Consider the following 21,998-nt stretch of genomic DNA (forward strand, 5'->3'; position numbering starts at 1 on the left):
AAATACACCTAAAATTGGAAAGTAACATCTATGTGGTACCACAGAAAAGTGATCTTGGTTTTTCCCTAATCTTAAAAAAAAAAAAAAAAAAAAAAAAAAAAAAAAAAAAAAAAAATTGTAAGTCCTCACAAAAATCTTTACCAGGTAGAGACTGGTCAAAATACACCTCAAAATTGGATGTAGCATGCATATTGTACTACAGAAAAGTGGTCTCGATTTTTCCCTATGACTAGTAATGAAAAAGTTACAATATAAGCTATTTATAGTAACAACAAAGGGAAGTAATTCGAAAGAAGGGAACTGCGCATGACACTTCGTCTCATGATGGTGTATAATTGTGTCAAGTTACATCAAAATCCCTCCATGCATGAAGAAGAAATGCTTCGGACAAAGTCGTTCTTGTATCTGACCTTTGGCCTCTAAGTGTGACCTTGACCTTAGACCTAGGGACCTGGTTCTTGCGCATGACACTACGTCTCGTGGTGGTGAACATTTGTGCCAAGTTATATCAAAATCCCTCTATGCATGAAGACATGCTCCGGACAAGGATTTCATTCTTGTATCCTTTGACCTCTAAGTGTGACCTTGACCTTAGACCTAGAGACCTGGTTCTTGTGCATGACACTCCGCCTCATGGTGGTGAACACTTGTGCCAAGTTATATCAAAATCCCTCTATGCATGAAGAAGAAATGCTCCGGACAAAGTTTTCATTCTTGTATCCTTTGACCTCTAAGTGTGACCTTGACCTTAGACCTAGGGACCTGGTTCTTGCGCATGACACTCCTTCTCATGATGATGAACAATTGTGCCAACTTTCATCAAAATCGCTCTATGCATGAAGAAGATATGCTCCGGACAAAGTTTTCATTCTTGAATTTGACCTTTGACCTCTAAGTGTGACCTTGACCTTAGACCTAGGGACCTGGTTCTTGTGCATGACACTTTGTCTCATGATGGTGAACGACTGTGCCAAGTTTCATCAAAATACCTTCATGCATGTAGAAGATATGCTCCGGACAAGGTCTGTGGACGCGGCCCGCCTGCCCGCCAACCCGCCCGCCAGGGGCGTTCCCATAATACGTCCCGTTTTTCTAACGGGCGTATAAAAATCCATGCATGAATGACAAAGATATGGACCGGACATGCCCATCAATGCACTATCATGAAAAATGATCTTTAACGTCTAAGTGTGACCTTGACCTTTGAGCTACGGACCTGGGTCTTGCGTGTGACACGTCGTCTTATTGTGGTACACATTCATGCCAAGTTATTTGAAAATCCATCCATCGATGACAAAGATATGGACCGGACACGCCCATCAATGCACTATCCTTTAACATCTAAGTGTAACCTTGACCTTTGAGCTACGGACCTGGGTCTTGCGCAGGACATGTCGTCTTACTGTGGTTCACATTAATGCCAAGTTATTTGAAAATTCATCCATTGATGACAAAGATATGGACCGGACACGCCCATCAATGCACTATCCTTTAACGTCTAAGTGTGACCTTGACCTTTGAGCTATGAACCTGGGTCTTGCGCATTGCATGTCGTCTTACTGTGGTACACATTCATGCCAAGTTATTTGAAAATCCATCAATCGATGACAAAGATATGGACCAGACACGCCCATCAATGCACTATCCTTTAACGTCTAAGTGTGACCTTGACCTTTGAGCTACGGACCTGGATATTGCGCACTGCACGTCATCTTACTGTGGTACACATTCATGCCAAGTTATTTGAAAATCCATCCATCGATGACAAAGATATGGACCGGACACGAAAATTGCGGACAGACCGACAGACTGACAGACCGACAGACGGTTCAAAAACTATATGCCTCCCTTCGGGGGCATAAAAAGGGTGACTGTCATTACACAGGATAAAGTAGCTTTCATCAGATAACAATATTCACATACACACTATCTCTTGAATACCTTAAACAACAAAAACAACATAATGTTATAAAGCCATACCAACTTGTTTAGTTTTCACAACCCAGTCAACAAATTCTCTGCCACTGAAAGAGTTTTTGTAACTTCTCAACAAAGATCTATGGTCCTTTATAATTCCAGAATTTCTCAGCTCTTTGACAAACTCTGCATATTCGTCTGGTTCACACACAATGTCTCCTGGGTCTATAAAACCAAAAGAAAGGATAAAACAATTAATAATCTGCTATTTTTAGGTATTTCAAACTTTCTAAAACTCAAAACACATGCAAGATAAACTGATGAAAGACTAGGGATGAAAATTTACCTTTTTACATTCATTTTTTTTAATATATTCTGCAAGTGTTTTATCATTAACATCTTAATACTAATTAAATAACTTTCTTCAACAAACAATATCCAAGTATTTGATAGCAGTGTTTAAAGGCTCATAATGCCTTTGTTTAAAATGTGGCTGCCACTTTTTCCCTTATGGACATAAAATGTATCAGTTTTGTGTTAAATCCCATTTAAAATAATTGTATTCTTTAATATTTATCGAAAGTCTGAATACTGATGAGCAAAGTAGAAAGTTTTATTGAATCTTTTGTTTTGATTACCTCCCTTTATGACTGGCATAAACTGTAAGAGTTCATGTGCAGTATTTAAAGTAGCACTTTTCTAATCATATAATTATGCATAACTTCTATTTGGATAAATATTTGAGCCATGCCATGAGAAAACCAACATAGTGGCTTTGTGACCAGCATGGATCCAGACCAGCCTGCGCATCCACGCAGTCTGGTCAGGATCCATGCTGTTTGTTAACAGTTTTTCTAATTGCAGTAGGCTTTAAAAGTGAACAGCATGGATCCTGATCAGACTGTGCGGATGCGCAGGCTGGTCTGGATCCATGCTGGTCGCAAAGCCACTATGTTGATTTTCTCATGGTGCGGCTCAAATATTTCATCTGTTTTTACAAAAACTTTAACCCTTAGCCTGCTAAATTTCTAAAATGGACTGTTCCATCATTCAGTTTGGGCAATACCATTTATTATTCGAAGGGGTGTTCACTGAAAATTTACTAACTGAGTAGCGAACAGTGCAGACCAAGGCAAAACCAATCACCGCCAGCAGGCAAAGGGTTAAAGCCTTATGGAACTTTAAAGAAACCAAAATCTCAATGAAGATTTGACAGCAGTATTTCAACTAAGCAATAACTGAAGATTTGACAGCAGTATTTCAACTAAGCAATAACTGAAGATTTGACAGCAGTATTTCAACTAAGCAATAACTGAAGATTTGACAGCAGTGCTTATTAAATAAAGCCATAAATGAGGATTTGACAGCAGTGCTTGAATAAAGCTATAACAGAAGGTTTGGCAGGAAAGCTTAAATAAAGTGATACCTGAAGATGTGACAGCATTGATTCGATTAAACCATATCTGAGGAATTGACAGCACAGCTTATAAACAAGAGCTGTCACAGAAGACAGCACGCTCGACTATTTCAATGCTGGATAGTGAAAATGGGCCCATCTGAGGAAGCTGGAGCAGTCACTGGAGTGTTTAATGACTCCAATGTAGATGAAGGTATTAGACAATAACTTACATTTGTGTCAAAAGAATTAAGTAATAAGCGAGATAAAGATATAGTTATCAAAACATTAACTAGAAAATGCTTTTGTAAAAAAGCGCATGTCTCCCCCAATGCAAAGTCCTATAGGCAAGAAGTCAATAGGGGTCAGGAGCGAAAGTCAAAGAGACACGGATGGTTGGCTGCAATAGGGATCATCTACTTGGCATGTCCAGTCATCCCGCTAAATTTCAACACTCTTGGCCTAGTGGTTCTCAAGTCACTGTTCAGGCTCCTGTGACCTTGACCTTTGATCAAGTGACCTCAAAATAAATAGGGGTCATCTACTCTGCATGTCCAATCATCCTATTAAGTTTCAACATTGTAGGTCAAGTGGTTCTCAAGTTATTTCCAAAAAATGATTTTACGTGAACAGGCCACTGTGACTTTGACCTTTAATAGACTGACCCCAAAATCAATAGGGGTCATCTACTCTGCATGTTCAATCATCCTATGAAGTTTCAACATTCTGGGTCAAGTGGTTCTCAAGTTATTCATCGGAACTGGTTATCAATGTTCAGGCCCCTGTGACCTTGACCTTTCACGGAGTGACCCCAAAAACAATAGGGGTCATTTACTCTGCATGAACAATCATCCTATGAAGTTTCAACATTCTGGGTCGAGAGGTTCTCAAGTTATTGATTGGAAATGGTTTTCCATGTTCAGGCCCCTGTGGCCTTGACCTTTAACAGAGTGACCCTAAAATCGTTAGGGGTCATCTACTCTGCATGACCAATCATCCTATGAAGTTTCATCATTCTGGGTCAAGTGGTTCTCAAGTTACTGACCGGAAATGGTTTTCAATGTTAAGGCCCCTGTGACCTTGACCTTTAATGGAGTGACCCCAAAATCGATAGAGGTCATCTTCTTTGCATGTTCAATCATCCTATGAAGTTTCAACATTCTGGGTCAAGTGGTTCTCTAGTTATTGATCGGAAATGGTTTTCAATGTTCAGGCCCCTGTGACCTTGACCTTTGACGGAGTGACCCCAAAATCAATAGGGGTCATCTACTCTTCATGACCAATCATCCTATGATGTTTCAACATTCTGGGTCAAGTGGTTCTCTAGTTACTGATCGGAAATGGTTTTCAATGTTCAGGCCCCTGTGACCTTGACCTTTGACAGAGTGACCCCAAAATCAATAGGGGTCATCTACTCTTCATGACCAATCATCCTATGAAGTTTCAACATTCTGGGTCAAGTGGTTCTCTAGTTATTGATCGGAAATGGTTTTCAATGTTCAGGTCCCTGTGACCTTGACCTTTGACGGAGTGACCCTAAAATCAATAGGGGTCATCTACTCTGCATGATCAATCATCCTATGAAGTTTCAACATTCTGGGTCAAGTGGTTCTCTAGTTATTGATCGGAAATGGTTTTCAATGTTCAGGCCCCTGTGACCTTGACCTTTGACAGAGTGACCCCAAAATCAATAGGGGTCATCTACTCTTCATGACCAGTCATCCTATGAAGTTTCAACATTCTGGGTCAAGTGGTTCTCTAGTTATTGATCGGAAATGGTTTTCAATGTTCAGGCCCCTGTGACCTTGACCTTTGACGGAGTGACCCCAAAAACAATAGGGGTCGTCTACTCCAGCAGCCCTACAACCCTATGAAGTTTGAAGGTTCTAGGTCAAATGGTTCTCCAGTTATTGCTCGGAAATGAAGTGTGACGTACAGACAGATGGACAGAAGGACGGACGGACGGACAGGGCAAAAACAATATGTCTCCTGGGGGAGACATAAATATGTCTAATTCTAAGCAAAAAGGAGGCATAATTCATGAAATATTGGCACAAGAGTCATGCACCTTGTGTCATATGATGTGGGTGATGATGTGTAACAACTAGTTTGAATCAAATCCATTTAATAATAACCGAGATAGAGTGGAAGTGAAAGTGTACCAAATCTTTAACCTGAAATTATAAGTCAAAAGAGGAGATAATTCATGAAATACTGGTGCTAGAGTTATGGTCCTTGTGTTATATGACGTGTATGATGATGCTGAACAACTATTTTAAGTTTGAATCAAATATGTGGGTGATAAGGTGGAACAACTATTTCAAGTTTGAATAAAATCCATTTAGTAGAGTGAAACTGCACCAAAACTTTAACGCCAAATTCTGAGTAAAAATGGGGATAATTCAAGAAATATTGGTGCAAGAGTTATGGCCACTGAGTCATATGATGTGAGTGATGGTGTGGAACAACTATTTTTAAGACTGAATAAAATCTATTAAGTAATAACAGAGATAAGTTAAAATGCACCAAAACTTTAACCTGAAATTCTAAGTAAAAAGGGGGCATAATTCATGGAAAATTGGTTCAAGAGTTATGGACCTTGTGTCATATGATGTGGGTGATGATGTGAAACAACTATTTTAAATTTGAATCAAATCCGTTTACTAATAACTGAGATAGAGTGAAAGTGCACCAAAACTTTAACCTGAAATTCTTAGTCAAAAGGGGAATAATTCATGAAATATTGTTGCAAGAGTTATGGCCCTTGTGCCATTTGATGTGAGTGATGATGATGAATAATTATTTTAAGTCTGAAACAAATCCATCAAGTAATTACAGAGATAAAGAGAAAGTGCAACAAAACTTCAACCAAAGTGCGGACACGGAAGGATGCCGATGCCAGGTCGAGTAGGACAGCTCTCCATACTTTGAATAGTCAAGCTTAAAAGGACTAAATAAAGATTTGATTAAATCCAAATAAATCCATAACTTAAGATATGACAGCAGTGCTTAAACTAGAAGATGATTTTGTTGAAAAGCGCATGTCTCCTCTAATGTACAGTCATATAGGCAAGTCAATAGGGGACAGGAGTGAAAGTCAAAGAGACACTGATGTTTGGCTGCAAAAGGGATCATTTACTTCGCATGTCCAATCATCCCACAAAGTTTCAACATTCTGGGCCTAGTTGTTCTCAGGTTATGAATTGAAAAGCGTTTTCTATGTTCAGGCCCCTGTGACCTTGACCTTAGCTCAAGTGACCCTAAAAACAAGAAGGGTCATCTACACTTTCAGTCCTATCACCCTATGATGTTTGAAGGTTCTAAGTCAAATGGTTCTCAAGTTATTGACCGGAAATTGATTTCAATGTTCTGTCCAGTGCGATCTTGACCTTTAATAGAGTGACCCTAAAATCACTAGGGGTCATCTACTCTGCATGTCCAATAATCCTATGAAGTGGCAACATTCTTGGTCAAGTGGTTCTCAAGTTACCGACTGGAAATGGTTTTCAATTTCAGGCCCCTGTGACCTTGGCCTTTAAAGAGTGACCCCCAAAATCAATAGGGGTCATTTACTGCATGTCCAATCATCCTACGAAGTTTCAAATTTCTGGGTCAAGTGGTTCTCAAGTTATTAATCGGAAATGGATTTCTATGTTCAGGTCCCTGTGACCTTGACCTTTGAAGGAGTGAACCCAAAAACAATAGGGGTCATCTACTCCATAAGCCCAGCCAATCTATGAAGTTTGAAGGTTTCTAGGTCAAATGGTTCTCCAGCTATTGATCTGAAATGTAGTGTGACGGATGGAAGGACAGACAGACAGGGCAAAAACAATGTGTCTACCCCAGTGTGGGGGAGGGGGACGGGAAGAGACATAATAAAGCCATCAATGGGGATTTCAGAGCAGTGCTACAATAAAGCCATACCTGAGGATTCAACAGCAGTGTTACAATAAAGCCATACCTGAGGATTCAACAGCTATGCTACAATAAAGCCATACCTGAGGATTCAACAGCATGCAGTGCTACCATAAAGCCATACCTGAGGATTAACAGCAGTGCTACAATAAAGCCATACCTGAAGATTCAACAGCAGTGCTACAATAAAGCCATATCTGAGGATTCAACAGCCGTGCTACAATAAAGCCATACCTGAGGATTCAACAGCATGCTGTGTTACAATAACGCCATACCTGAGGATTCAACAGCATGTAGAGCTACAATAAAGCCATATCTGAGGATTCAACAGCAGTGCTACAATAAAGCCATACCTGAGGATTCAACAGCTGTGCTACAATAAAGTCATACCTGAGGATTCAACAGCTGTGTTACAATAAAGCCATACCTGAGGATTCAACAGCATGCAGTGCTACAGTAAAGCTATATCTGAGGATTCAACAGCTGTGCTACAATAAAGCCATATCTGAGGATTCAACAGCTGTGCTACAATATAGCCATACCAGAGGATTCAACAGAAGTGTTACAATAAAGCCATACCTGGGGATTCAACAGCATGCAGTGCTACAATAAAGCCATATCTGAGGATTCAACAGCAGTGCTACAATAAAGCCATACCAGAGGATTCAACAGCTGTGCTACAATAAAGCCATGCCTGAGGATTCAACAGCATGCTGTGTTACAATAAAGCCATACCTGAGGATTCAACAGTATGCAGTGCTACAATAAAGCCATATCTGAGGATTCAACAGCAGTGCTACAATAAAGTCATACCCGAGGATTCAACAGCTGTGCTACAATAAAGCCATACATGAGGATTCAACAGCTGTGTTACAATAAAGCCATACCTGAGGATTCAACAGCATGCAGTGCTACAATAAAGCCATATCTGAGGATTCAACAGCAGTGCTACAATAAAGCCATATATGAGGATTCAACAGCAGTGCTACAATAAAGCCATACATGAGGGTTCAACAGCTGTGTTACAATAAAGCCATACCTGAGGATTCAACAGCATGCAGTGCTACAATAAAGCCATATCTGAGGATTCAACAGAAGTGCTACAATAAAGCCATATCTGAGGATTCAACAGCAGTGCTACAATAAAGCCATACCTGAGGATTCAACAGCTGTGCTAGGATCTGGTACTGGTGGTGCATCAGGACCAGGAGGAGTAGTTTTCAACTCATCTAGCGCCTCTGTCCACTTTTCCTGGTCTTTTATCTGTCAGGAAAATAAATATTATCAAATAAGTCTTTTAGGAAACTACCATACTGACCATTGCTTGTAATTAAAGATGGTGGAATTCTGTTTGAAAACAATGACTAGAATAAAGCTAATATTAGTCTCTTTCATTTAGAGTTTCAGTCACATTCAAACCAATAAATAAGGAGACTTGTAATTCAACAGTATTTTTTTAATCTGTGTAAGTTACCCCAAGTAAATATGTTAATCAAAGGTAAAATTTAAAGATAAAGAATTTATTTAAAAGAATACTAAGCCCAATATATCATAATTTTAATTTGATGGGTTTTTTTAAATCTGGTGTTGACTGTGTTGTAAACAAGTATTATTTTCTTTCAGTCTTCATCAAGCATGACAAAAACTAACTTAATGTAATATAAAAAAAGTTAGTGTATTTAAAGTTTAATTTCATTGTACCATTTTTTCAGTTATATTATTAGATGTAATAAAACTGATATTTCTGTTTCAAAACATTACTAGATTTTGTAGATCATTATATCCACCAATATGTTTAGCATTGAAGAAGATCTGCGGAACCGTTCGTTTCTGCGCTCGCATCTGTAAATCTTGCCGTGCATATGGATATTTCTCAAGGCTCACAACAGTGTATGGAACACTCAGCTCTTGTAGTGTGTTCTTTGCCTTCATGCAGTTTGGGCAGCCAAGAATTGAGTACACAAGTATCCTACCCTTTAATTCCATTACTTTAGTGTTAATTTTCTGTTCTTTCAGTTTAAAAAATTTGATTCTTAGTTATTTTAATTTATGATTAAGTAACTCCTTTACCTTCTGCAGTTTGTAAATGATCATTATTTAGAACACAGACTGATGTATTTACTCTGCTTCATTGATTAGTTACACTCCACTGCAAATATCATGATTTAATAATTTAAACTCTTGTTTTTTCAGTCATGCATTTCACAACAGAGTTCAGCATTCAGTACACACTGAGTAACAATGTTTAGTTTATACTAATTTGGTTTAGCTTGATTGTAATGAAAGCTTCAAGCTTACTGTAACCACTCATGCTTCCTGGAAAGGCCAGTACTGGTGTCATATGAGAAGTCATGGCCGTGACCCCAGTGGGGCTCAAACCCATGACCCCTGGATTGAGCGGCCGACACCTTATCCACCGCTCCCCTTGAGATATCAGTAAATATTTTTACATTCATTTAACATCTTTTTATTGCTATGATTCATATATCATAATATCCGGGTAACAGTAACATGAAAATCTTTTCAAAAGTACGGACATATCCTGTAACCTGAGATTCCATATTGACTGCTCAACCATAAAAGGTAAATTTAGTACATTTTATTGATTGTTGCTTTATGCAATAATTAATAGGATAAGTTTGGTACAACTTTTAAGTGACCCTACTTTTAAGAAGAATGTCAATCAAACTTCAGAGCTTCTGCAGAGATTTGATTACCGTAATTGTAACTGATAAAATTACAACTACTTCCAAACAGAATTAAATTTCTGAGAATGCCATCAGGGTGTAATTGATTAAATTACTGTTATTCTAACAAGTAATCAAGATTACTTTTACAAAAGGTGACAAAATGACATAAACAATATCATCTTCATTTTTTCAACATTTTTATCCTGAATGAATATAAGTATTCCTTACAAAGTTAAAGCTAAAATATACCCACATTACTATTTGTTAAGTTTCATAACTTAGCCTGCATCTCTGAAGGTCAAATATTTTTATCTCAATAACATTTAACAGATGTTCTACCAGAGCAGAAGATGATAGAATATACAAACAAAATCTTCTAGGACAAAACCCCTACTGCTAAATTTGCTTACAACCTTCATTTTCCAAACTTGTCCTATTAAATTATTTTCTAACAGTTACATTTTTTAAAAGTGATCTGCTGCTGTTGGGTTACTTGATTTGTAGCACAAAGTCAAAGGAGTTGTTTGTCAAGGTCAAGTTAAGTAGATGGGGATACCTCTTGATTTAATTTCAGTACCTTAAGATTTGGTGAAAAGTTCTCAAGAGTAAATATTATATACAAATAATATCTTGCTGATATGAATATATGTTTTAGCAGCTTTTATCAGTTTAAATTTATAACACTTTGTACTGCATCCAAACCCTAGTTCCGTACCCCTGAGAATATATGGACCATTTCTTAAAGGCAGTGGCTAGTAATATTGTCCCTATGACTTGCCTTAAATCTTAGTCATCCGCGAATCGTATATGATATATTCTAGACAATCCTAGATAGGACTGGCTAGTAATTTAAAATAGGAGTTTAGGATTAAGAGCTGAAGGAATGTATTTGAATACTTAAAAAAATGTAATCAGTTACAGGGTGTGAAATATATAGCTATCCAACTGGCTTGCAGATGTATAGTGACAGTGTCGTTACACATCAAGAGTGTCACTGGGATTTCCACTATTAAAGCTTGATCTGGAATACCACCATAATTTTGTTACCTAAAACCAGAGGCGTAGGGACGGTTTTAGCAATGGGGCGGTGGAGCGGGTCTCCCATCATAAATGCGGTCCAGGTGGCCCTGTGAAAATTTTGCATATAGCTAGAGTAAATGGCGCAATCTGGCGACTTCTTGGACTGCTCAGTAGATGTTGAACATTCTCGTTTTTTAATATGAATGGATTCCGGAATTTAAAACATTTTGAATACCTGATGAAATATTTTGACACGTATTGTAATTTGTAATCTGTATGGTAGCATACACATATAGCATCCTGACAGATCCAAAATGCACAGGAGACCTAACATAATCGTATATTTTACAATAAATATTCACCTTATAATAGTGAATCCATGGAAATACACTGAAACATTTAGGGTTGAATGATCGGAGTTAAGGGTTCTTTTTACCAAATGATCGCTTTGTAAATGTGAAATTGCAAGGCTGATTGGGCTTTTCCTTCTTTATGTAGAATCTGTAATACTTGTTTAATATGTTACCAGATCTGTAAAATCTATGAGGATTTTTCTACATTTTATGCATTGAATATAATCATTATAATTGGTTTCTTTGATATTTCAAACAATATGTTTAAGTGTCAAAAATATTTAATTGAAAAGACATTTAAAGATGCCGATTTGTGTTTGTGTTTTACTTTGTGGGCAGAATTTGAGACACAACATTAATTGCAAGTGTGTATAATATTTTTGGTAGTAAGCAATTAAATAAGATTAACTGTCATTGATTAATGTATCGCTTATAATCCGAGTCTGCGGGGCGTGAATATACAGCGACATTGATCATAATGTGGATTATCGATTTTGTACAATACCCTGTCACCAAGGTGATCTAGCAAGGTGTCAGTGATATGACAAGATTCTGTGCACTTCATGATAAATTTTTATTCCCAATTATATTTTCTAACCTTTTTAAAAATTTACGAGTTCGTCATTTCGCCGCTCCTCAAAACACTGGGGCGGCAGCTGCTGCCCCAGCCGTCCCAGTTCCTACGCCCTTGAAAACATGAACCTTTATTAAATGTTTAAAATCATTACCAAGTTTTGAAGATCATCGTTTCCACCAATATGTTTAGCATTGAAGAATATCTGTGGGACCGTTCTTTTCTGTGCACGCATCTGTAAGTCTTGCCTAGCCTGCGGATATTTTTCAAGGCTGATATCAGTGTATGGTACCCCTAGCTCCTGTAGGGTGTTCTTTGCCTTCATGCAATGGGGACAACCCAATATTGAATACACAAGCACTCTCCCTTTCAGTTCCATTGCCATAGCTATTGACTTAAAAAAAAAGAACTATGCTACCAGCTAAATAATAGTCAATTATCTTTTCACTTACACCAAACAGGCTCTTACTATTTTTTGGCAGTAGTCAGATCTTCAAGTCATCAGTACAAATATATCCAATTTTGATTTTTCATGTATTGATTTACACACAGAATTAATATAATAATAATATTAGATCTATAGCTGTTTGATTTGCAAGCTACACGGAAAGTTCAATATTCCGTACACTTTTAACTGTTCTAAATAAAACCCTGTCAAACGCTTTAAATGGCAGCATATAGTTTTACAGGCATAAAATTTATCCTGTTCAAAATTTATTAACATGCTACATAAATCAGTCAATATCTCGCCCAGTATTTGTAAACAAACAGGAAGTATTGATATTGATTACAGAACCCGGAATTGATTATGGGCGGCGAAACGTATAAAGGGGAAGTAACTATCGCAATTTTACTAAGCTATCACATCCCGCTTGGTTACTTGAATTGTTCAACTAATATTTTCAGTTAAGGAATAACACTTTTTTAGTTATCAAACATCTTTTTTAATTATGAGAAATTCAAACGACAAAATTATATTCATTCAACAATTCAATTTCTGAAAGTATCGTTGATTGCCGAATTTGGTTACACTCTGTGTATCGGAAAACCAGCGCTAAAGACCAAGCAAAATCAGAAACTACCTGGCTCTGAAGACTATCAGTTTCTGATTTAATTCTACATTTAATTGCAGTAAAGACCACTCAAGAATCAAGATCTTAGGGCAGCAGTGTTCAGCTATACTAAGAAGTACTACTTACAAGGGCGTACGGGGTATTCTGTTCTTTTCAAGTAAAAGGCGATAATAATGGCCTCTCTCCAGGTAAAGAACTGATATAAATGTAGTTACGAAAATTAACATTTAGCATGGTATTACTTAACGGGAGGTGGGAGACTAGCGAAATTTAGATACATGCGAAATTTTAGTTAAAATTTCTCGTGTTTTTAGTCCAGGGATAATATTTACAATGAAACCCCGCCTAGTTCACTTATATAAAAAAGCAGACTGGTCAAAATTTCAGCAGTTCATAAAGTCTAAATCCCTTTCCCTGTTTAAAGGTTATAACACACGATCTGTTGAAGACCTATGGTCAGAATTCAAAGAGGTTCTATCTGAAGGTATGAACCTATTCATTCCAACCAAGAGAATAGGCTCAAGACCCCAACTACCCTGGATTACCCAAAGCATTAAACGTAAGATTAGAAAACGAAATAAGATGTTCCAAAAGGTCAAAAATAACACCAATCCAAAAGTCAAACAACATTACATAAATTTTAAAAATCTTGTTAGGAAAAATATCAAACAAGCCCATGACAGTTACATAGATTATGTCCTTGAATGTCAACATGATCCGGATACCCCCAAGCAGGTCAAAACTTCTCTCGTAAGAAACTTTCTCCCTTGCCAAAAATGCCAAACAAGACTCCCAAGGCATTTCCCCTCTTCTAGAAAAAGGTAAACTTCATACGGATGATAAAAAGAAGGCCAATATCCTCAATCGTCAATTCCAATCTGTATTCAACCCAATGTCACCTCTCAAACTGGGCCAAATCTGTAAAATGAAAGTGCAGTCTCTACTCTCTATACCAACTGATTACCAGCCAAAATATCCCCTAATGCCAGAGGTCACTATAGGCATAAATAGTGTTCAGAAACTCCTCTCGTCCCTGAAAATAGACAAAGCATGTGGTCCCGATGGTCTAAAACCGATCCTTCTTAAAAATCTTAGCGAACAAATCTCACCACTAGTCACTAAGCTCTTTCAAAGGTCCATTGACACGGGCACTATCCCAGCTGACTGGTCCAAGGCCAATGTCACTCCTCTGTTTAAAAAGGGCGACAAAAGCAATCCTGCAAATTACCAGCCTATTTGCCTAAGTTGTATTCTTTTAAGTTACTGGAACACATCATAGCCTCTAATATTACCAAGCATTTCCAGGTTAACAATATGACGTACAGCATGGGTTCAGAGAGAAAAGGTCATGCGAAACTCAGTTACTCGAACATGTAGATCTATCTCGAAACTTAATTCAAGGCCACCAGACGGACTTAATCCTTCTGGACTTCTCTAAAGCATTTCACAAGGTTGACCATCTGAAACTTCTATACAAACTTCATCAACATGGTGTTCAGGGCACCACGTTGCAATGGGTCAAGTATTTCTTGATTGGCAGGCGCCAATCCGTCCTTGTGAATGGGGAAACATCAGAGGAAGTTCCGGTAACGTCCGGAGTCCCACAGGACAAAGCCAAGTTCTACAAAAAGGGACTGAGGGACTGTATCGAAAGCTTTACTAAAGTCCAGTATCAATTCATCTGTCTGAGTGCTACTGTCAAAGGATTCTAACAAATCATGAGCTGTGACCTCTAAGTGCGTTTCACAGGAATAACCGTGGTTAAGGGATGTGAGGACCTTATGCTTGTCTAAGTGATCTAGCAGATGTCGACAGATAATATGCTCCAACAGTTTCGAAGCCACATATGTGAGTGATACCGGGCGATAGTTTTCCGGCAAGTGCCTATCGCCTTTCTTAAACACTGGAGCGATATTTGCATTTCGCCAGTCTCTGGGCAACTCTCCAGAATCTGCAGACTTCTGAAAGATAGCTGTAAGCGCGGGAGCTATCTCTGAAGTACACTCCTGTAACACACGGTTTGGCAATTCATCAGGACCGGCTGCTTTGCTGATTTCTGGAGCAGCTTCGTAACTCTCTTTTTATCGATGGTGAGAGATGAAATGTCATTTTTCACACGCGTAGGGAAGGATGGGATGTTGTCGCCATCATCCTTTGAGAACACTGACTGGAATTGTTCAATCAATTTCTCAGCTTTCCCTTTACCGTCCATGATTAAGTGGTTACCAGATTTTAAAGGTGAAACTCCAATATTGTCTTCCTTTTTTTTTGATTTCACATATTTCCGGAAGGGATTGGTGTTATTTTGCTTTAGGCATACATTTATAGTATTGTTAATGTATGACCACTCTGCTTTACGAAGTTCACGTTTACTGTCATGTTGGCACTGACGGTAACGCGTCCAATTTTGAGCTTTTCTAGCCCTTTTGTATAATCTAGCTTTCCGTCTTAGAACACGTTTGACTTTACCCATAACCCATGGAGTTGAATTACTTGATCTTAACATTTTAGATGGCACATTTTCATTGACAGTTTTCATTAATTCAGTCTTAAATGTATCCCACATTTCATGAACAGATTTTCCAGATTCATAGAGCTCAGTTACAGTATTTGAAGTTTCATTGATTTTAACTTTCAATTCATTCCAAAGTCCAAGCGTTTGGATTGCACTAGAAAACTGCTGAAATTAAAAACTGTAATCCGAAGAAAAATTTTGCTCACTTGGGATGCAGCTCGAGTTTACAATCTTGAGTCCCAGTGATGGGTAATTGAAAACTGGATAAACTGGGCAGAATAATGGGGAATGAAATTCCATGTGAAAAAAAGGGATCCGAGTGTTAAGCAAAAATCCTCTCACTTTTACACCATGAAAGGACGAATTCTCAAACAAGTACAGGACAATCCCTACCTGGGCATCACTTTCTCAGAAACAATGAAATGGAACACACACATAAATCAAGTTAGAAAAAAGGCAGATTCCACCCTTGGCTTTTTAAGAAGAAATCTTCATCACACTCCTCAATCTTGCAGGAAAAACGCATACTTAGCGCTAGTGAGATCAAAATTGAATACGGATCAGTGATTTGGGTTCCTTATACCAAGCAAGACATTGATATATTAGAAAACATTCAACGTTCCGCGGCCAGGTTCATCATGAAGGACTATCATTCGAGAAAGGAAGGGAGTGTAACTGAAATGCTTCAACGTTTGAAGCTGCCTACCCTTCAAGATCGCCGTAAAGACCAGAGGCTGACGCTGATGTACAAGATGGTGGAAGGGCTTGTACCGGCAATTAACAAAGACCACTACATCCAACCCCGTAGGCAGAGGCGAGTGATACGGGCTACTCGATACTCGGAATACGAATATAAAAATATTCTGGAAAATTATGTGACAAACAATTCTAAGAGCTTCAAACCAATTCAGGCTGATTCAGAAAACTATAGGAATTCATTCTTTGACAGAACAATCTATGACTGAAATAGACTTGATGATAGTGTGATCAATGCAGACACTGTGAACAGTTTCAGAAATAGACTCTCAAACTCTCATTTTGACTAAATGCGTACTCCCTTCGTCGTGTAAAAGCCAGCATTGGTCACTACGACGTATCACCATACAGATACAGATACAGAATCCTTCTTTAATTTCAAACGGTAAGTCAGAATATGAAGCAGGAGCTATTTGGGGAAAAATAGAATCGACCATTTTCTTCTACCTAACCCCTAAGGCCATCAGTGTTTCTTTTCTTTCTTTCTTTGTTGCTGCAACAACAAGCCTGCCTTGACGGTTATACTATCTTGAAGACAGTTTGACCCCCTTAACATTTTTAACCAAACAAAACTCTTCTTAACGTCACGAAAGGACTACATGTGATAGACCCACGTAGGTTTACACTCTTACTCATTTTTTAAGTTATATCGTATTTCATATCCTGTTTTGAAATTTAACACAACACGTTCACTGGTAATCCAGTCAGATAAGTTGATTTAGTAAAAGGTGATAATAAAAGTTTGTTTATTTAAAACAGTATACTGTTATACTGTACTGCTATAGATTAAGTGACACCCAGACTACAAATTTTCATTTCTGTAATTGTATGATTTCAATAAATGATCACACTTTGTACATGGCCAACCACAAATGAATAGAACCTACCATCCCAACTTTCCGATTTATAAGTAATCATTTTGCATTACATCAACATACAGCAAAGACCAATCTGGTGGTTAGTATAGGGTTAGACTTTACTTTTTTTATTTCACTGTTTACAATGACTTGTTAAATATTGCCTTTTTATATGCATTTTTATAGAATATATAATGTCTGCTTTACTTTTACAGGTTTTGGGTTGGATTCTCGTTCATCTCGGTATTTGTGATGGAGTTGATAGCGCAAAGGAAGTCACAGTCATGCAAGGTCTTTTACTCGCTTACACAGAGAAAAAGATGCAATTCGGTTTTGGCTTTTTGTGACTTTTAAAAACATTGGATGTGGAAGTAAAATATAAAAAAAATCTTTGCATAATTTGAAAAAGTTTGAAATTTAGATATGTTATTAACAAATTGTTGATCTAATTGTATGATTAATTTCAAATATGTATTTTCAGTACTTTTTATGATACTTGCAAAATAGCAATTGGTGGGTTAGGAGTTTTGTTAAATATATTCATTGTAAAGATTGATAGTCAAAGACTTATTATACGACTTTCTTGTATTTATGGAAAGAAACATTATATTTTTATAATAAGCTACTTTAAAATGTAGCTATAGGTACAGGATTTGGTGGTTTATAGCCGTACCAACTTGTTCTTATATCCAGCTCCGGTTTACCATTAAATATTGACCCCGTTGAAAACTGACCCCATGGGTCCCTTTTCAACGTTGAGAATTGACCCCGCCAACAATTCAACATTAAAGTTTGATTAAAAGGTCGTTGAAAGCTGATCAGTCGTTCAATTTTGATCAGTCATGGGGTCACTTTATAACGGTTAGCTAAATTTAAGTTAAACGTCGGAGATCGTCTGTTTGTAGAAGAGAAACACAAGAGAAACAAATTGGAAAGAACCAAAAACTATCGTAGACTTGCTGGATAGCCTACCTTCTTTAAAAATAATTTCACAAGGCCGAGCCCGGGATCAAACTGACAGGCGAGATCTATATGTTGGTTGGACAGGGAACTGTTAACGAAGGTTTACCATAATGATTTTCGACAGGTTAGTGGGGTGTGGTCGGACTTCGACAGGCACATCGAAACTTCCATGCAGGAAGTATCTTTTCCTGCAGCAGCGTATTTAAATAAACAGGAAAGACGTCATGTCGTTTCAAAGACAAATAACTGTTTAGTTTCGGTTTTATTTTATCGCTTGCAGCCTAACGTTATGTACTTTAACTAAAATTACTTTTTTTGAATCGAGAAATCAGATTATTTCAAATAGTATGATCCTAGGGTCGTGGTCGTACTAATTCGAGTTGTCCGTTAAAGCTAAATTGATTTATCGTAATTCAGGCTCGTACTTATTCGATTAGAATAATAGAATATGTCTGACATAGGGTCGTACTAAATAAAATAACGTAATAGATATGTCCCGTTTTTATCAGTCAAGTGTATTTTGATACCGCTCCTCTGGACTATTTGGTCGAACGTCGTTATAGCCCCGCAAAACGTCATCTTTTCGCCTTCCAGATTGACGTGATTGTATTAATTAAATTAAGGAATAATATATCCCAAACAGTAATTTATCATTGAATAAAATCATTGTTTGGAGTTTAGATGCGAAGGAATTATATCACGAGGACGCATCTAAACTGGGGAGGGCCCTGGATAATGTTGTAATAACGTTTGGCCCAACCCATTTGTATGTATTTGATTTAATGCTTGTATTAAATGTGATTTATACACATGTGAATATAATATATACAATAAAATATGATTAAACTAAACTAATGATTTTATTCACGAGCAAATCCCTGTTTGAGATATATTATTTTGATTCTAACACGTTATCGATGTTTATTATGTACGTCCTTGATTTCTGTTGATTTCTTTTTCAGGGCGCCGCTTTGCCGTTTAACGCTATGATTATAGGAAAACAAATCGGGTGGTGTTAGAACTGGAGATAAAAGGTCCATCTTATTTTTGTCCAGATTATATTTTTGCCGTACATTTGGAAAATACTGTATGCTTGTCTCACACTGATTGTCGCGAGCAAACATAAGTTCCCTATCTGAAAGGTTAATGTTATACTTGGCTGAGGGGGGTCGGCAAAGGCATATGCACAAGAATCCGTCTCATTGAGGCAAACATGTAGTAATTTTCCAATTTACAACGTTTGACGGCGTCCCCTTTCCTCATATTCTCGGGGTTTCTCATATTCTAGTTTGTTTTACTCTAAGTTGTCAAATGATATAATATTTGTTATTTTCTAGACAGGTATCGGACAAAAGTGACACCTTGAAAGAATCAAGTGATTTGAACGCAAATGGATGAAAGTACTGGCATTTTACTGAATTGTCAAAAATAAATCCTTATTTTTTTCTGGCGGGGTAAGCAAAATTGCCATAAATTATTCATTATGCCATTAATTGTCATATTTCATGATGTATTTACAACAGACCGTAAACAGGTCCCTTTTCATGTTTTTAAAAGGTGGGTTTTGTTGCAAAAGTTGAAAGTTGCTATGCCATATTATCAGGAGTTAAATGTTTGATTATTTGTTTTGGTAAGCCCCGTTTTTGGTCTTCTTAATATTTGTCAAATGATTATTGCATTTGCGTTATTTATCATCTGATTTACAATGGTTCAGAGTTCACCACGAGGGTGTAAGTCTAAGTGGTTAAATATCCAAACATGAGTCGTGTTTAGTCAGACAATAAACCACAAGAAGGCATTGTTTATTTTCATTTAAACATGCTGATGAAATGTATGCTTAACTTCATTATTCCAAGTATTAATGAACCAGGTATCACGCGGCTAAATGACGTTTCGACTTCCACTGGTTTGTTCGTCTACCGTTGTTTATGACAGAATATACAACGTTTGACTTCCTTCTTTGTTTAACTGACAAAAATTCTAGCCAAATAAGGATATTTCATAAAGCGTTTCATCAGGTGCATGTGTCCATTCTTGTTTCAATTGAAAGAAAGAAAGATTTTATTTAGATTAAGTATAATTGACTGCATTACAATATATAACAGGGTCAAACGGGCTTGAAAAGTCGGGGAAGAGTCTTTTAGTGAGACAGTAGTGTTCCGAAAAACAAATATTAATTTTATCAACAAATAATTTGACTGTCTGTTTCAAAGCAGATATTGAACTGCTTTTTAGAATTATATATATTCAGGACGTATGTTATTATTGAGCAAACATTAAAGTATTGCGGGCAATGAAATTCGATAACCTGGAAACTTCATCGTTCTGAAATTTTGACAGCTTACTTTTCAGTTTGAAAAAAAACAAACCAAAACAATAATTTGAAATGTAAATATACCCAGGAATAACAGTTTGGTCACTGGTACTGTCTGGACAGATATTATATTATCAGTTATTACAAATCTTTTTGAATGTGTTTTGAATGAGAAAGACAGCAAAGTGTGTGTAATACAGGGACAATATTTATTGTCAAACGCAAATACTTCCGTAGAAAGTCAGATTAGGCTCCTACTTATTATGACCAATTTTGTTTTGTTTTTGTTGGGTTTAACGTCTCAACGACACAATTTAGGTCATATGCATATGACGACTTCCTAGCTTTGATGGTGGATGAAGAACCCAGGTGCCCCTCCGTGCATTATTTCAACACGGACTGGGTGGTTCCCTCGCATGAAGAATTCTCGAATTACATTGTTGAGGGACAAATGATTCGAAGTCAGCGACCTTAACCATTCGGACATGTAGGGCCCTTGAACAATTTGGTATTCAAAAGTAAAGGGACAAAGTCTATTAAATTCTGGAAGTGTATGAAATATGAAATTCCCCCAAAAAACGAAGGATCGTGATTTGAGGTAACAAAACGCGTCACATGGACTTATTTTCGAAAGAAGGGCTTGTAACGCAAACTGAATAATGACAAATATTTCGTGATAGATACATATATTATATATAACTTCAGTTCATGACAACTGTTTAGATATTCATGGCAGTTGTTTAGATGTCGCAGTAATTACATCTGTACTCGTATCCGGACTGAAAGAGAGAGAGAGAGAAAATCATAGATAAAATATTAAAAAATAAAATAGACATTATCCAAAATGCTTCATTGAACAAAATTTACGTTCTAGTCTTGCGTGTTATAACAAGAATGCCATTCAACTTTTAAGACAAAGTGTTGCTAAGGTTAATCAAAAGTCAAATTCAGCAAAAGCATCGCCTATCATAATTTTCAAAACCCAGGCTCCAACGTTATTAAAGTGAAGAACAGCCTCAGAATGCGGACTTGTCTTCGTTCGATTTCAAGATTGAGCTCAAAATTAACAAGTAGACAAAGTTAACATGTAGACTGAGGCTATATTTACATTCGCCCTATATTTTGTATGAACGGCCACTGTTTTGACTAGGTCTGCGTATAGTCAGGGAAAACGTTGCTTATGATGTTTGGTGAGAAGCTGATTTTAATGTAAAATGCAACAAAATGTGTGCAATTTATGATATAACCTTGTTTATAAATAGAAAGGAAATAACATGTAAATATAAGAATTTTTTTTCGGTGTTCATGCGAAATGAACTCCAGAATAGAATCGTCAAATTAAACATGAATCACCAGCGCGATTCATGGATTTGTCGATCCTATTCTGTCGTTCATTTTGCACGAACTCCGAAAGATAACATATTTCATTTCTTAAATAACTCTGCAAGCGCAACTCTGCATTTTTGTCGCATATTGAGCAGCAGTGTAAAAGACGTTTCCACTGACTCAGACTGTTACCATAATTATCAACCCAAAGCATATCTACTTGATACGCAGTGAGCCGAGAATAAGCTGGGAAACTTTCATAACGTAGTTTGAAAAGAAAAAAAGAAAAAACATAAAATTGAGTTAAAAATTTGACTCTCTTCCACATA

The 21,998-nt window shown here is 37.2% G+C and overlaps 1 protein-coding gene and 1 long non-coding RNA gene across 4 annotated transcripts in view; one reads left to right on the top strand and one right to left on the bottom strand.

The window, feature by feature from the left end:
- LOC123524512 (uncharacterized) overlaps positions 1-12,691 on the bottom strand; it is a 26,709-nt gene extending 14,018 nt beyond the window's left edge. The window contains exons 1-3 of one of the 3 annotated variants that reach the window (XM_045302759.2): positions 12,020-12,691; positions 8,383-8,491; positions 1,981-2,142 (exon numbers count right to left, since the gene is read on the bottom strand). In XM_045302759.2, coding sequence (XP_045158694.2) covers positions 1,981-2,142; positions 8,383-8,491; positions 12,020-12,250 — 502 coding nt within the window. In that variant the 5' untranslated portion in view covers positions 12,251-12,691. The other 2 variants (XM_045302761.2, XM_045302760.2) reach the window with 2 other exon arrangements.
- LOC123524513 (uncharacterized) lies at positions 9,742-18,858 on the top strand. Its single transcript, XR_006681295.2, has 3 exons — positions 9,742-9,811; positions 12,998-13,126; positions 17,282-18,858. It is a non-coding gene; the product is annotated as an uncharacterized LOC123524513 (long non-coding RNA).
- The last annotated feature ends 3,140 nt before the right edge of the window (positions 18,859-21,998 follow it).

Source organism: Mercenaria mercenaria, chromosome 3, assembly GCF_021730395.1.
Source record: "Mercenaria mercenaria strain notata chromosome 3, MADL_Memer_1, whole genome shotgun sequence".
Classification (NCBI taxonomy): Eukaryota; Metazoa; Mollusca; class Bivalvia; order Venerida; family Veneridae; genus Mercenaria; species Mercenaria mercenaria.